This window comes from Siniperca chuatsi, linkage group LG7 (genome assembly GCF_020085105.1).
Source record: "Siniperca chuatsi isolate FFG_IHB_CAS linkage group LG7, ASM2008510v1, whole genome shotgun sequence".
NCBI lineage: Eukaryota > Metazoa > Chordata > Actinopteri > Centrarchiformes > Sinipercidae > Siniperca > Siniperca chuatsi.
Window position 1 is genome coordinate 7,053,678 of NC_058048.1, and position 17,473 is coordinate 7,071,150.

The 17,473-nt window shown below is 40.5% G+C and overlaps 1 protein-coding gene across 1 annotated transcript in view; it reads right to left on the minus strand.

The window, feature by feature from the left end:
• Positions 1–17,473, minus strand: part of LOC122878467 (calsyntenin-2-like) — a 247,021-nt gene that overhangs the window by 5,374 nt on the left and 224,174 nt on the right. The window contains exons 12-15 of the mRNA XM_044201270.1: positions 10,857–11,068; positions 5,847–6,017; positions 5,469–5,614; positions 3,198–3,321 (exon numbers count right to left, since the gene is read on the minus strand). Coding sequence (XP_044057205.1) covers positions 3,198–3,321; positions 5,469–5,614; positions 5,847–6,017; positions 10,857–11,068 — 653 coding nt within the window. The remainder of the gene's footprint in view (positions 1–3,197; positions 3,322–5,468; positions 5,615–5,846; positions 6,018–10,856; positions 11,069–17,473) is intronic.

Sequence of the window (17,473 nt, forward strand, 5' to 3'; positions counted from 1 at the left end):
TTCTTTCTACATGTTATTGTATGAGAGGGCTTTTTAAGCTTTAAATAAGGGGCACGATGATTGTGATCTTTAATTATTGTGACTATTGATTTTCTAATAATGTCATTTTATGGCAATACTGGCTTGTTTTTACTGTATTTTTATGCCTACACTAATCAATATCTCAATATCTCTGTCCATCACTTTGGTCCAGACTGAAATATCTCAACAACTATTGATGGATTGCCATGACATTTTGTTCAGACGCTCATATCCCCCTCAGGATGAATTGTGATAACTTTATTATTTATGATATTCCCATCAGCTTCATCTGTACTTTGTGTTTAGTGCTAATTAGCAAATGTTAGCATGCTAACACACAATACTAAGATAGTGAACATGGTAAACATTATATCTGCTAAACATCAGATTCTTAGCATTGTCACAGTGAGCCAAGCCCCCAGGAACAGTTCTGGGCTTTGAGACGATTTTGTCTTAGTGGCCACACTCAGTATTGCAGGATCACGTGACACACACTGGCCCAAAAGACTTTTGTCTTTTTTGGAGTGGCTGTAAAACCATGAATCGAGTCTCCTGAGCGTCACAAACACCCTGAAATTACTCTTTGTATGATCAGTATTTGATCCATTCGATCCAATAAAATTTGGAAAGTCTAAAAGATCCTTATCATAAAATTATTTTGTGCCATTCACGTGTGCAGGGAGCCAACCTGAAGTCAGCCAGCTCGGCCAGAGGAAGTCTCTAAAGCGGCCAGCAAGGGACTCTAGTGTGCATGCTCTATGGGCCCAAAAAACAGCGTTTGAGCCCAGTGAGCAACTTTTAATGTTAGTCACAGCTGTGCTTTGAACCAAATGCTAGTCTTAACATCACACTGTGACATAACTTCATTACATTAAGGTGTTTTGGTTTAAATGTTTGTAACATATGAATCCAAAAACTATGTTTGACAAAATGAATCTCAACTGAAGTTTTTCCCTATTTAGTGCCCAATGAAAGAATCATGCACGAAATAAAGTGGTAGATTGCTGCTTATGGTGTTTGCTACTGATCCTTGCTCTGCTTTATGCCTGAAAAAAGAAAATTCTACATTTTTTAAACTTGGCTCAATGTAACTGGCTGCCAGTGTACAGATGAAAGAACAATGACTTGCCTCATGTTTTTTTTTACTAACTTTTAGTTGAATTTGGCCTGCTTGATTGGATTCAGACAAATAAGAGCTAAAAAAGCAAGAGGGATTTAACTGAGCTGTGTGAAAGCTACAGATTGTTTCAAATATATTTCCAAAAAACTTAAACACATTTAATTTAGGTCTCAGTGCAGTACACGACTGCAAAGATGTATCATAAGCCCTATTTAGTAGCATAACCACAACATACGTTGAGGGATTTCTCTTGATCTAAAATGTTCATTTCTTCTGCTCTGATCTCCAGCCTACTGAGATAACACGACTTTTCTGTGCCTGCCCTCTCTCCACTAGTCCCGGCTGGTGTGTGTGAGTGTGTGTGTGTGTGTGTTTAACGAGACAGAGACTCACAGAGGACTCTTCAGATGATCATTTGATTCAGTCTAGTTCCCTAGATTTTCACACTAAATGTACGGCCTCTGATCTTCCTCGCAGTGAAGCGTCATGCAGCCCCTCAGAGTAACTTTGCATGCGTGCACATACACACACACACACACACACACACACACACACACACACACACACACACACACACACACACACACACACACACACAACTCTGATGTTTTCCTTCCACTTTGGACTCTACATACAGCATCATCATCATTGAAACTTTCACATGTGCTAAAAACACATCATTGCTGAAACTACAACTGGAAATCTCTTTTATTTCTATTTTAAACATTTATTATGGATTTCCAACACCCCAACACCCTCTCTGCTCCTCTGGCCTCCTTTTCACATGTACACACACACACACACACACACACACACACACACACACACACACACACACACACACACACACACACGCACACACTCAAACTCTCTGGGCTGTTAACAGCATTGGCCACTGAACTCTCCAGGACTCTAAGTAGAATCCATTAGAGGCTGATGAATAATTAAATCTGGTGTGGTAGATTAAGACCACTGTCTCTCCTCCTCACCATGTTCTCTTTACTTCAGATCCTCATAGGGAGAGGAATAAGCCTGGTGCATCATTTGAGAGGGAGAGAGTTTACACTGCTCTCTATCACTGAGGACCTCTGTGTGAGAGCAGCAGTCTGAGGAACAGAACGTTAAACAAACTAGAAAGCGAAACCGAGCCTTCCCTTGGATCTAGCAGTGTTTATCCCGGAATGGATAGCTGACATAAAAACTCATCACAGGCTCAGTGGTTTGCAAGAAGCTCCCGGGTCTGATCCTCAGCACTTCTCCCTCTGTCTGTGAGGGTTTCCAAGCGCCTAGCAGTGTTTACTGCATTTCCCACAATGCCATTTGACAATTCCCAGAGCGTTGGCGTAAACTGAGCTGTAGTGACAGTAGGCGTAGTAACAGAAAAAGTGATTTTTTTTCAGTCAAGAAAAAGCATTGTGGGTCTTCCTTGAAACATAACAAATTGTGACTACAGTAAATTGTGGAGCATTGAGGTTTCTGTCAGAGGAGAGCAACAAAAGAAAAGAAAACCCTTCACTTGTAGATTCGGAGGGGCAAACACCACTTTTATGTTGGTGTTTTAGATCCCACATATTCAACAGGCACACTCCAGTCTGGATCGGAAAAAGCAATACAATTTAATCCAGACCTGGTAGCCGCTAAGTAGCTGCAGTGAGCAACTTTGCTGCCAGAGGTAGGAGCTCAGGTTAAAAATCTTCAAAACTAGTCGGCAGGTTGGGCAGGTTACGATAATGTGGGCTACTGTTTGTACCATTTGGGCGGTTTCCACCTATGAAAAGTCTATATTCCAATAAATTGGCCCCTCCTCTCCTATAATTAGTTTGAGACTTTTTTTCCTGTTCAAATTATTATTTAGTCATAGGTGTTTGATGAAAGACTTGTTAATGTTTACATCTGTTCATATATTTCATGTTTAATATAATTATCCATGTGATATTAATATGCCAGGATATAAATAGGACAAATAAAATAAAGAAGGCAAAATTAATCTAATACATCAAACAATTTGGAAGGAATTAGAGACATTGAGCACATTAACTAGTGTGTGTTGTCTTACCTGAGCTGTGGCTGGGGTACAGGTCATGAATCATGGATGGATGGTGGACCACCTGCATGTACTGAGGCGGGGCTACCATGTGATTGACATGTTCCCCAGCTTCTGAACTGTGCAGTACGCTCACCTGGTTGGGAACAGATGAAGTAAAAGTGATGATTTTGGAAAGGTAAAGTGATCGCAGTTAACATTGTACATTCTTATCCACTCAGTCTCAGTGTCTCCCAAATGTGCGCCTAAACTTGCCTTGACTCATACAGATGATATATTCCAGACAGAATAAAGTAAAAATTTTAGCGAGAGGCCAGGAGAAATGGGAAAGTGAATGTATTTATGTCTTTTGGGGGACAGGCTCAGCTCAATACAGGAAGGTGAAATGTAAACTAGATTCATCGACATTCTCCAAGGTTCAAACTATGTCTAGAGAAACATTTTGTTCCTTCAAAGAAGAGAATGTATAAATAAGTCAAACAGACCAAGGACAGAAACAAACAGGGGTTAGCTGACACATTGAGCTGATTTTCGCATTTATCATCAAGTAACAACAGTGTATTACAGGTGGAGTGTGTGTGAATGTTTCTGCCTGGCAGAGAAGCCTGATTCACTGTAGAATAGTTTAAAGTCTCTTTAGGAGAAGGTGAAGTGTTCAGTGTTGCAGTGTTGCCTTCTTTTGACATGTTGAACGAGGCTGTGTCGGTGTGTCTAGCTGCTGCTGAAGGTGTACTTGTGCACCAAAATCTAAAGGACATATCTCTGGTTGTTTAGGAGTGATGCAACAATTTCAAGTGCATTTTTAACTGAAAGGTTCCCATTAACATGGTTGTTGATAACCAGATTGTTCATAAAGTTTTCATCACACAAAGTCCAGTCTGCAGGTCCGTCCAGCGCAATGCACCAGGCTCATGAAACTCAAATATGAATCAAGATTCTGTTACTGCATTGCCTATTTCCCGCCTCAAATGTTTTCAGAAACACATTTTAATGAACTTTTTAACTGTTTGAAAGGTTTGTGACCAGGCCGCCATTTTTTTTCTTCTTGAAAACGGACCAAGCATCGCCCCAACTTGCTCAGCGCTACGTCACATGTTTCATTGCTCCGATTGGTTGTTGATCTAAGTGCATCCAGAGGCAGTATGGTCTGCGCCCGTTGATAACGTCCCTTGGAAATTGAAAATGAACTGAGAGGTTCTATTATGCCAGAGTGGGGTGAAAGTGATGCTACTGGAATGCCTCCTGCTGTTCATTTTTAAATTTGCTCTCAAAGGGAAAGTGTTGCCAGACACCTGAGCTGAGTCAGCTCAGTTACCATGCCAGTTCAAGAACTTTGGTCCAGTTGGTTGCAAGAAGCAGCACTGTCTCTAGTGACAGCTATTACTATTGGTGACTATCACAAGTGTTATTAATGATGTTTGAAAATATTTCCACTTGAGCAAATATGTACAACGTTATCTATTATTTTAAAGCTGCTTGTCAGCCCTAGTGACATTTTGTTGTTGTTGACTGTCACTCCTTTTGGAGTGGATGTATCTTAATGCATGAGTGGGTGTGTTGGATCTGCCATCTTTATTTCCACCCATATTTTACGTAAGCTGACTAAACTGAAAACACTGAGGACAGTTGCCTTAACCTAAAGGATGTTGGTCCAGGCCTCAAATGCAATTTAAAGAAACTTTCATATGGTCTTAAAATATTTTAACAAACTTACTGTCAGCAGGGCTGCAAATAACGATTATTTTCCTTATTGATTAATTTTCAGATTTTTTTCCCAATTCATCTGTAAGATATTGTGTCTATAAAATGTCAGAAAGCAGTAAGAAATTCACAATTTTCCAGAGCTTGCTTTTTCAACCAGCAGTCTGACCAAAACCCTAAGATTTTCAGTTAACTACCATATATGATAAAGAACAGCAGCAAATCCTCACATTTGATCAGCCGGAACCAGTGAATGTTTGGTGTTCTTGCTTGACTAAAGACTGAAATGATTCATCAATAATCAAAATAGTTGCCAATTAATTTGCTGTAGATCAACTAATAGATAAGTCGATTAATTGTTTCAGCTCTAATAGTCAGTTTCATCCACCTCTCACTCTATGGATATGAGGCAGTGTCTTTGATTACACATTTATCCTAGAACTGATCAATACTAGAATGGTTATTGATAGGTAAATCATACCTGAACAAATTCACTCTAAAAACCTGTATCATAAAGTGATAAATCTGTATCACTATTGACCTTTAGAAACCCACATCAGTCAAGCTGGAGTCCACACTGACCTCCAGGTTGAACTCATTGCTGGTGTAGCGTCCATTCAGCTCCGAGCAGGTAAGGCGAAACCTTCTCTCTGTTAGTTGTTCGGGCCGCCAGTTATAGTAACGCACCTGTCGGATCACCTGCTCATAGTTGGACATGGAGTCCACACCTGTGGAAAGAGGCAGGGACAGCAGGGCTGTAATAATTGTTACATGTAGAGAAAGTTAGACGATAGAAATAACTTTCAGACATGCAGAAGGTTGAACTGAATCTATGGACGTGTCAAAGGGAGAGTTGTTGTTGTTCCAATAGTAGCACTGGACTAAGTGTTGTTATCATGGTAACCGACTGGCTAAGAACCCGCTGCATGTGACTTTGGTGTAGTTACCATAGTAACCTACCATATATGGACATGCCAGAGGTGGAGTTAGTGGCATCGAGGTGTTTTCCGAGCAGAGTGCTGCGCTGCAGTTGGAGGGACTCCTGCTCCGGCCTCAGCTCCTCACCCAACACCAGGACATCACAGTAGTCCAAGTTATGAATAATCTCTTCCATCACCCCGGGTCCACGTGCTACACACACACACACACACACACACACACACACACACATAGCTGTAATTTGTCTTATCTGATGCTTGTACCAGAGAATATCAGTTTGCCCTCACTTCATTTTGTTATTCTTGGCTTTTCAAACATGAGGAACTGTTGGCAATACAACTTGTGTTTGGGGTAATTTTCTATGTTTGGTTTAGAATATGTTCTCACTGCTAATGAACTGCACTGCAGTTCTCTTGGAAGCCCATTTTTGGCACATCAGTGTTGTTACTTAAGTTCAGGTACCTTAATTCTCATCTCACTAAATGAGCCAAACTAATACTGTTCTCACCATGGTCGGTGTGAATTTATGTACCCTTAATTGTCACCTGACAATCTGATTGCTGTTGCCATGCCAAAACATTTGTGGAAGAAAACCCTGAACACTTTGAAGAACCATTATTCAAACAGTACAGGACACAACACAACACACCTGCTCCTACTCCAATTATTCGTCAACTCTCGACAGACAGTGCCATGAGCTGCTGTGGTAACAAGTCCCCTCAGACAGCTCCCATCACAGCAGTGCTGGGTGGCTGCTGAGGCTCTTCGACAGACTGCTAAGCATTAGCCTCCACCTCTCACTATACTCTCTGGGGAGGGAACCGGCTATGCCCATTTAACAGCTTCCCAATGGAGAAAAATAGATGTGTGGTTTGTATGTCTGGATTGGGGTCTCTGGGGGAAGGAGGTGCAGAAAAGGGGGAGAGTGAGCAAAACATATAGAAAGAAAGTTGTGTTCCAGAAAAGAAGATACTATTGTATTGTTTTTGTGTATGAAGGCATTTATTTAAAGGTGCTCTTTTTTGGGGTTGTTGCTTTCAGTGAAAGGGCCTTGCAGAGAATACTTTCATGTAGCTTTATATCGCTTTTTAGTATCTGTTAGCTCATTGTTGTGGTTGAACTGCTAGCAAGTTTACATGTGTAAACTACCTGTCCAGCACCAAACAACAAACAGACAAAGTTAGCGACTAGCTGGTGGACATAATGGAGCATTTAACTGCTAAAGAGACAGATATTTCCCTCAGGAGTTGATGGAAAACCAAACAGAGTGAAAAAGGTAGTGAATATTGGACTTGTTACAACACGACTTCAAATGAATGCTTATGTTGCTCTGTGTCTGCTGGATGTGTGTATATATATATATATATATATATATATATATATATATATATATATTTATATATATATATACACACACAGAGAGAGAGAGAGAGAGAGAGAGAGAGAGAGAGATGAGACGGTGTTGTTTCCTGCTTTTGGTTCCATTTCACTCACACTCAGTCAGGTCACCTAATGAAGATGTCTTTAAAGCAGCTAACTCAAAAAATATCTTGAAAAAATGGAAAATTAATTAATAAAGTGAATGTGCCATTATCCAGTGATTACCACTTGTGGCCACAGTGGCCGCTGTTCAGCAAAGGTTACATAGTCTCACAAATTTAATGTGCAGTGTCTTTAGGTATGTTCATAAAATTATTATTTTTTTTTTTCTCACATTTGCACAATCCATGCTGTTACCTGTAAAACTGCAGAAAGGAGAGATATTATTATTATAGCCATCAGTGTACTTTCTCCATCAATTCATTGATTGTTTTATTGTTTCCAAACTATTTGTGGTTGCAGTTGAGGCCTGTCACAGATACTCAGTCTGACATGTGCGTTGCCCTGCTTGGTGTTAATTGCAGAAAAGTGCAATAGCTGACACAAGCTAATACACACTAATAGTATAGCATCAGTGCATGACTGTTCCAGGAACAGTTTGTGTGCAGCCAACACTGATCTTAGAGCTACAGTGTGGTATGGGAAAAAAAATCGAGCTGGGCTCCCTAGAAAGAATTACAAAGAAGAGAAAAGTGATGGGGAGAGACTGGGAGAGCCACTGAGTGCAGGAGGGGTGGGAGTAAAGAAATGGAAGCAAAAGCAAAGCAGAAGAGGAGAGAGAACAGAAGATGACCATGAAAGCAAATGGGTCAAGATGTTAAGCATTAAAGATGATGCGTTAAAGAGAGAACTGATGACATTGGCTTTGAGTAAAGGCATCAGAATAAGCCTTGAAAAGACACTGTGGTACTGTGAGATGGAGAGAGGAATGAAGCAGAGCAGAGCAGGTTCAATAAAAAGACAAATGAATGACAAAGAGAGAAAAAGAGGGCGAGGGGGTGATTAACAGGGTCCAAAAGAAACGTACTGCATGCCCTGCAAAAGAAATATGTGATTTATCTCGAATCCTTTAAGCCTTGAGAGAACACAAAATCTGCTCATTATGGAACTTCATCGTGAATCCCTCTCCCTCTCCCTCACACTCTCTCCCTCCTCATCTCTCTTTCTTTCCATTTCTGTGTTTTTCTCTGGCTTCCAGCTAATCTCTTCCTCCCAGCTGCAGTCTCTATTTCACCAGCAGAAAGTGCTCTACTGACTCCTGAAAGCAATGCCACTTTCTGCTCCTCTTCCTTCGCCGCATTACGCACAATGGAGGGCTAAAACCTCCCTCTCGCTCTGCTTATCTGCTCCTAATTGGCTGCGAGCGGCAGGGCCCGGGGCCGAGCCGGGCTGTTCCTGCCTCGGTGGTTAGATCGTTGAATGAGACTAGAGCCGTCAGGATTTATATGTCATACTCATTTGCCGCCGGTCAAGGCGGTGTGACCCTGAAAGTCTTCTGGTAGGTGCAGGTCTTACTCAGCAGGAGGGGGTCTGCAGTCGCATAGGGGCAGACAGGAGAGTGTATGGCAACAGTGGAGGGGCTAATACCTCCAGACCTGTATGGAGAGAGATGGATTCAGCAGGAAATTGACTGAACATATTGGCGAGGCCAGCAGAGCTGAAATGAACAAAAGGTTCTAGCTTACACTGTAGATTGCAGCTGGTGAGAAGGGGCACTTGTATGTGCAAACCAGTGGTACATTTACTCAAGTATTGTACTCAAAGTACTTGAGTACTCCCATTGGATGCTACTTTTTACTGCTACAGCTACTAGTAGATAAACTACAACATTAAAATACTGCTTACTCGTTTATGCATCAGTTATAATAATTCTATACTATAATGTATAATAATGTCAATTTACAGTAAAAATATTGCTCTTGCAATAACCATAACCCTAATGTCAGTGTCAGTTGTTCAGTTATTTCTTCTTATATGCCAAATATGTAAAAAAAAAACAACAAAAAACAACAACAACAACAACAAAAAAACATTGCCTGCCTAGCACATAAGCCAAAAAAACGTTTTCTAGTTGTTGGGTTTGCTTCCACATTTTGCGGCCCACTGCACATGCGCATTAGTGTTTCTCCCACTGGCCCCGTCCATAGACTTTACATTGGGATGATATCACATCCCAAGCTTCTTTAAGGATCTGAGAAAGTTTTACAAATATAAAACCTTTATGGGTTAAAATTCATAACAAACTGGCTGCAAGGCTGAATGGTAGGGCCGTATCCAGCTGTCCTAACATCCATGGGAGTTTTACATCAAAAGTTCTCTCTTTTCTCTTCCTGTAAAATGTTGAAATATTTTTGATGACTGATCTTGAACTCAGGGGTGTATACATAAGGTTATCCAATCAAGGTGATTTGGGGTGACTAGCTAACCTCGCCCATCATATGAAAGCACACTTGAAAATTATCTCATGTGTCATGAGTAGCAAGCAGTGTTATCAGGGGTACTGTATTTGGATCTCAGTAGGTAGAGCCTTTGTTTATATTTGTTTACATTGAGGAAGGTGTGGGTAGAGGCCAACAGTCCACTACAGTTTCGTATTGTGTCGCTGTATTTAAGATCCAGAAAAATCTGGAGGACCAGCCCACATAATCTGTCACATGACAGAAGATAAAGACGCTCTAACTTTGGTTTTACTGTGACTTTAACTAAGATTTTGAATATAGGACTTATTGTATTGATACTTTTACTCAAGTTAAGGAATAATACTTCCACCTCTTGTGCAAACACACAATGGACAAATGAGTAGATAATTATTAAATACGTGCTGCTTGTGACTCACACAACACACAAGTAATTACTTTAATTGAGTTTTGATAACCTTTTATTTCCACCAAGCTAGATAATTTGGCAGTGTAGGAGTAAAAGCACAACTTTTGTTTTGTTGAGTTCACAGTGTGAGCAGACGTACCAGATGAAAGAAACACTCGCTGCTGCTGATTCACAGTCTCATGAGGCATTATGAAATGTTCAGCTTTCTCTGAAGGTTTGTTTTGATAGCGAGACAGGTGACATTGCGTAGGCTATGGGACTTCATGACTGAGTTAACACATTATCAATATGAAAAACTGCTGAAATATTTAGTCAAGCCAGATTTCTACCTGCAGGGAGGTTTGCATCTCCTACTTTGTGAGATACACTAAGACTTTTTGGAATATGAGCTTGTCACTTGGAAAGTATCCTTTAAAAGTACATTAAGATACCATTCCCTGCATTTGTAATTTCAAAAGTAGCACAAGTGACCAACATGTGTCTTTACACAAAACATATCATATTAGACAATACTGACAATACTTTTTCATTTTTTTCTTTTCTCCCTAGTTTGAAATTATGTATTACCCCCCGCACTGTAGTTCATGTTGAAGCTGGCTGCTGCTCTCTGCCTGTGCGTGATGTAGATGGAAGGAGATCGTGAATTTACACCAACCAGAACAACTGGTACTGGTACTGATCCCTCACTGGCTTCCCACCTCCTGCCCTTTGTGTTCGAAGGCTTGCAAATTTATTGTTGTTTCACTTGCTTTAAGTATGATGGAACCAGTATCTCAAAATGAATGCCTTAACACAGAGGTTACCAATGTCTGTGATAGTCCATACCTGCGTGATGTGCGGTGGCATCTGCCCTGGTGACTGTGCTGATGATATGGAGGTCCTGGAACAGAGCTACTCCTCCTGGCGCTTTGAGGTCGGAGGCCGGCCGATTCAGTCTCTCCACTCCGGTGATGGTTATCCTGGGTTCACTGGGCTGCAAAACCATCACCACTGCATCGATGTCTGGTATGGTGATACAAGTGTCTTCACCAAAACACCTGGACATAGAGAGGTGAAGAAAGGCAGGAGAGTGAGAGCTGGATGAGCAGCTGACACTGCTGGCTGTGGTCTGGTATTTCTTTATACTACATTAGCTGTGTTCAGCCATGGCATGAAGATATTGGTTTGTGACTCTCCAATCTAACGAGCAACTAGTTTTGAAGTTACAAACACCTCAATACAGCCTGGACTAGCATCAGATGCAGCTCTAATGTTAGCAAGCAGAATCTACTGTCATACCTGCCAACACACCCGTTTTTTCTGGGTTTCTCCCATATTTCAAGGCCATCTCCCGGCACCCTCCCTTTTTGTTGTTTCTCCCGGGAAATTTCCGTAATTTGCATGGCTCTCAAATTTCATTATGAATACACAGATCCAAGTTTTGTTTGACATCACCCATGTTGCCAGATCGTCTATGAAACACAATCTACGCACTACATACAGTTTTATCCCATCTGTTACCGCAACCTGGCAACCCACACCCCGATCCAAGGGGTGTGTGCAGGTGCTCTCTGTGCAGGCAGACAGGCCAGCTAAGTTAATGTTAGATGTTGTCAAAATGTCAGGGCAGTCTTTATGCTAAGCTAAGCTAATCACCTGCTGGTGGTAGCTTCATATTTAGCGTATAGACATAAGAGTGGTATCAATTTTTTTATCTAACTCTCAGCCAAAAAGCAAATTAGTGTATTTCCCTAAATATCGAACTATCTCTTTAATCTTTAAGGCTTACTGGAAAGGAAGTATTTTAATTTGTCAATAGAAACAGGAATGTATTGCTGATATTGTTCTCAATAGTAGTACTATTTAAAGGGACAGTTTACCCCAAAATCAAAACTACATATTTTTCCTCTTACCTGTAGTGCTATTTATCCATCTAGATTGTTTTGGTGTGAGTTGCAGAGCATTGGAGATATCGGCCGTAGAGATTTCCAGAAATCCCTTTAACTTTTTAGTTTTACTTTTTCTCTAGGAGAACTCATTTGTGGGTAATATCATACTGTCTCATTTCTCATATGCTAATATGCTAATCAGCAGCTGCGTCCTCTTTAAAAACCCAAATAACGTTTCTTTCTCCTGTAGTTGTGTGTAACAGTGTTATGTTCTTGTCAGTAATTACACTGAGATGACTGATTTTCATTGGTGACTAGTATTACTGAAACTGAAATCTATCACAATACCATGACATTGACCATACTCTTCCACAAATGTCCTACACACTGTGTATAACTCCCATGTATAAGTTGCCCTTCGTGAGTGTATGACTGTGGGCAGGTGCATTTCTATATTTTCATCCTCTGACTGATTTCACTCAACAAGGCTGAACCCTGTTCAGTGAGGAGGTCGTACATACACTGACAAGAACTAGGAAAAGAGATCATATTTCTCCAATATTAGCTTCTCTGCACTGGCTCCCTGTAAAATCCAGAAGAGAATTTAAAATCCTTCTCCTCACCTACAAAGCTCTTAATGGTCAGGCACCATCCTATCTTAAAGATCTCATAATACCTTATTACCCGACTAGAACACTGCGCTCCCAGGATGCAGGCTTACTTGTGGTTCCTAGAGTCTCCAAAAGTATAATGGGAGCCAGAGCCTTCAGTTATCAAGCTCCTCTCCTGTGGAATCAGATCCCAGTTTAGGTTCAGGAGGCAGACACCATCTCCACATGTAAGAGTAGGCTTAAGACTTTCCTCTTTGATAAAACTTATAGTTAGGGCTGACTCAGGTGAGTCCTGAACCATCCCTTAGTTATGCTGCTGTAGGCCTAGACTGCCGGGAGACTTCCCATGATGCACCTCTTTCCTCCTCTCCGTATGCATTGTTATCCCATTACTGCATGGTATTTCTGCCTCCGGAGCTGCAGAGTCTGGATCTGTGGTCATGGGCCACCTGCTGCCCCCGTGTTCCTGCTCGACATCTGCTACTACAGTTGTTGTTATTGGCTCTGTTACTATTATTGTCATTATTGTTCCTATGACTGTCATTCCTAATATTATTAACTTATTAATATTAATATTACCACTACCATTACATTATTACTATTTTAATATTCTAGTTTGTATTTGCATTGTGCCTCCCTCTCCACTCCCCCCACCCCCTTTCTCTCTCTCTCTCTCTCTCTCTCTCTCAAAAGCTAACCATTAAGTCTGGTTCTCTCCAAGGTTTCTGCCTGTTAAAAGGAAGTTTTTTCTTGCCACTGTTGCCAAGTGCTTGCTCATGGTGGGATTTGTTGGGTCTATGTAAATAATATTATAAAGAGTACGGTCTAGACCTGCTCTATAGGAAAAGTGCAATGTGATAAGTTCTGTTATGAGTTGGCGCTATATAAATAAAATTGAACTGAATTGAATACATGAGGACCATCCAATTGATACAGAGCACCAAAGGGTGAAGGAGGGCACAGAGGAGCGCTTGAGGACATTTTATAAAATAGCTCTGTCCCTAACCAAGGTGCTGTATACATATTCAGCATCAGAATGTAAAACTGTGGAACATTACAGCAGCTAATAAAGCTTAATACCAACAGGACCTCTTAGCTGCACTAAAAGCTGTTAAATCCACATCTAGACCCCAGTGGGTGCAGTTCTTCAGGGGGTAAAATGCTCTGTCAGTGCTCAGGCAGCAGACACAGAACTGCAGCGTGCGCCTGCTGTGTTTTCATACATGCGTGTCTGCCTCCCTGTCAGCATGTGATAGCAGTGTTTAAATGCACAGCATGCACTGGCAACCTTTAATGGACGGACCCATATCGGCTTTCTAGGACTTGAGATAGCTAGCTGTGAGCGCACCACAAAGCCGCACAGAGGCGAGAAGACACACACCGGTCGGCCATATTCACACTAACGAGTGCAGACATCTCACAACCATTCTGATGCATCGGTTGATACACACATACACACAGCATAAAGACTGCAGATTACACATCAATCAAATGGAAAACAAGGGGGACAAGGGAAGAGAGCGGGGGTGGGGGGTATTGAGGGTGGGGATGGTGGTGGAGGGGGTGGTGGTGTGAAGCTGAACAAACAACCAGATTTTTGTTTTTATATTTCACCAAAGGCCTTTCAAGAACACAAACATCTGTCAGTGGGAGGGACATCAATGCTTTCTCCTAACAAATCTTAACAAGCTTATTTTGGGCATCGGAAACCAGGGCTGTAAGATTTCAGCTGTTATGCATCCTATGTTTTCTCACCAACATTCTGATGTACACTATGCTGCAATGCATAAATCCACAAGATGAATTTCCATATGTTTTCTCATCTCTAGCTGGGTAGTTTTATATGAATTTTTATGAAGAGAAATAGAAAAACTGAAAGGACGTGGCAGTAAAAAGGGATAGGTTTGGCTGAATGTCAAAGCAAAAATTTTAAAAGTGGCTCATGCACTACACCCTATATAACAGACACTCAGTAGTTCACTCTATAGTGAGCGGTAAATTGAGATTTCAGACACTTATGAATCATCGTCATTTTGTGTCATCACTGACAGCTGTAGAGTGTCACATGTGTAATTTCTGCCTCTATAAAATGTGACACATTGCATTGTGAGGATTGTTAGCAGAAAATAGTGTGCCATGGACACTACTTTTTTCGTTCCATTGAAGGACACTTTTTGACACTCAAATACTGTAAAATGGTGGACAGTAAATATCTTGAGCTATAGGAACTGAAACTGCTGGCTGCCACTTGGCTCATTTGGCCATCACACTGCATATGAGTCATGTATACAGGCATTTGAATACTCTGCTTAATTGTTCTAAACATAATATAATGAGATGATCCAAACGGGGATAAAACGAGATAAGGAACAATTCAGGCCAGTATTTCACAAGAAAACAGCAGGTTATATTTTTTAAAGCAGAGCTATCAAATCTATCTAAATTACTTTAGGTACTAATACAGGGATACTTGTACCCCAGAGTACTTTTATGGTTGCCAGGGGTTACGTGGAAAGATTGTAAAGGAGCTAAATTAATCTGATAAAATAAAAATGACGATTTGATTTAAAAAAAATGTATCCACATATTGAGTCAGCAGTGCCTCAAAAATATAAGCAAGTAAGAAGAGAAGTTGAAATAGTTAGCTAAAAGTAATGGATGAATCGTTAAAATAGCTAAAAGCAATGAATTAATGGTTAAAATGTCCAGCTTCTGCCACTCTGAGTGGTAGTGGTACAAATGCAAACTCAACTAAACCAACCTAAACATTGCCAGTTTAACTGTATGTAAAAAATATTGTGACATTCACTATTATACCCACTTTTATATTAATAGATAAATAATATCCATTTTTAAATCAGTTCAAATCAACAAAAAACACTGGTATGTTGTACAAATAAACAATCAACAATAGAATTAAAATTATTACAGGATAACACCTCAGTCCAGAATTAACAGAGACTGGGAAGTGGAAGAGTCAAAGGCACCTGGACCTGTTAGAATCATAGAGAGAGACATGAATTAACACTTTTCATCGCATCCTGAATATGATTAAAATAGGGCTGCAGCTATCGATAATTTTTTTGTAGTTGAGTAATCTACCGATTATTCCATCGATTAATCAAGTAATCGGATAAGAAATACTTTTGCTTTTAAAGAGCAATAGTAAATATGCAAAAGAGAAAATAAGACAGGTCTCTTCAAATGAACAACTAATTGGTTTCTTTTTTAGAAACATGAATGAAGCTCAGGCTTTCGCAAACTGACTGCAGCATTTTATTTTCTGTGGTTAATACTGTAACGACTGTAACATTAAGCTTTCTGCTGAGATGCTGGAGCAGACGTCGTGCTGTTGTAGTAGGCTGGTTCAGTTTTACAACAGACACACTGTACAGTGTTTTCGTGGACACTTTCTGTCTCTGCGTCCCTCACTACTTTCTCTCTTCCACCTCTTTGTAAGACGCTCTGAACTGTCTCTGATCACACAGCGTAAGCGCGTTGTGCAACAGTAATAATCATCCGTGCGAAACACAGTGCGCTCTATGTTATTATATGGATTAAATGAAGCTTCTGCATCAATGATTTTTAGTAATCGAGTTATTCAAGTTACTCGAGGAATCGTTTTAGTCCTAGATTATAACCAGGATAAGACTAATAACGAGGACACTAGTGTCCATGTAAAAGTATTAACTGACAGATTGTGTGCTACTGATGACATGACAAAGACCAGAAGTTGAGTAAAGGTGAATACATTTGAAATATCATTAAATTATTATATTTATTATAAATATTATAATGAAAAGATCCATTCCCTCAGGGGCATCAAAAGGCACAGAAACGACCCTGGTACTACCATCAGCCCATGTCTTATAAAATTGCAGACACATTTCTTTGTTTTACTTTACTTATTTTGCTCTTCAGATAGAACAAAGCTGTAGTGAAAAGTTCTTGAGAGATCTGATATTTTTTTTCATGGAAGTGCTTTTGGTATAGTTCTACATTCAGGAAGCTTATTTACTGCCTTTAACTCAGCTGATGCAAAAAGAGCAAATTCACATTTAGTTTCTTAAAATATTTATCAAAAAATCCCTGAAACTTAAGCCTGACAGCTGGGGCTAACTATTGTCTGTAATCATCTGCAGTCAGTCGTCTGAGGCCACATTTGGAGACAAAAACAGGTTTGGGGGCATCATCGAATCTCTCCTTTTCTTTCCTGTGGCCACAGCCGGTGGTGTGTCTGTTCGCTGTTCGGGCACTAAGCCATTGTTGTGAGTAGTGGGAGATACAAACTCAGCGATGCAGGGAGATGGCTGCTGCGTGGGCTTGCCAAGCAGGGGGAAAAAAACCTGGAGCCAGTCCAACTTAATTATAAAGAAATATGACAAGGGAGCCTAAAAGGGCTGTTGCAAAGATTATCGCTGGTTACTTTTATTTTCTCAATGCCTGCAGTAATTGCAGTTATTAGTCGTCAGCACGAAACAAATTGAATTGCATTTGGAGGAATTAATTAACATCTCTGTTTATTTGTGAGGAGTGATGCTGTCCAGGGAAGTCGGGGGGGGGGGGTTGTTTTCAACGCTTGCAGACGTGTTATGGCGGGAGGCCATGTTTCAAGCTCTCAGTGTAACTAACTCAGCTGAGAATCACTTCTGCTAGTGTGTGTTCTGGATGAAGTACTAAAACAACAAACTGGATGTTAAATCACCCGTGTTATCAACAAGACTCTACACACGGATTTGCTGCTATAAAGAGAAGTTGCACACTGGCTGTCAAATTTTAGCCTAGCCTCTCACTGAGGCCTGCTGAGCAAAGATTTGAGCAAAATTCCTACATATGATTAACATGAGATTGACAATCTAAAAAGGCCTTATATCTGCAGGTATTTTATGGAGAATTTCATACATAGTAAGAAAAAACTAAGAGGCTAGATTACAAAAAAAAGGCGTGGTTGTTGTCATTTTCA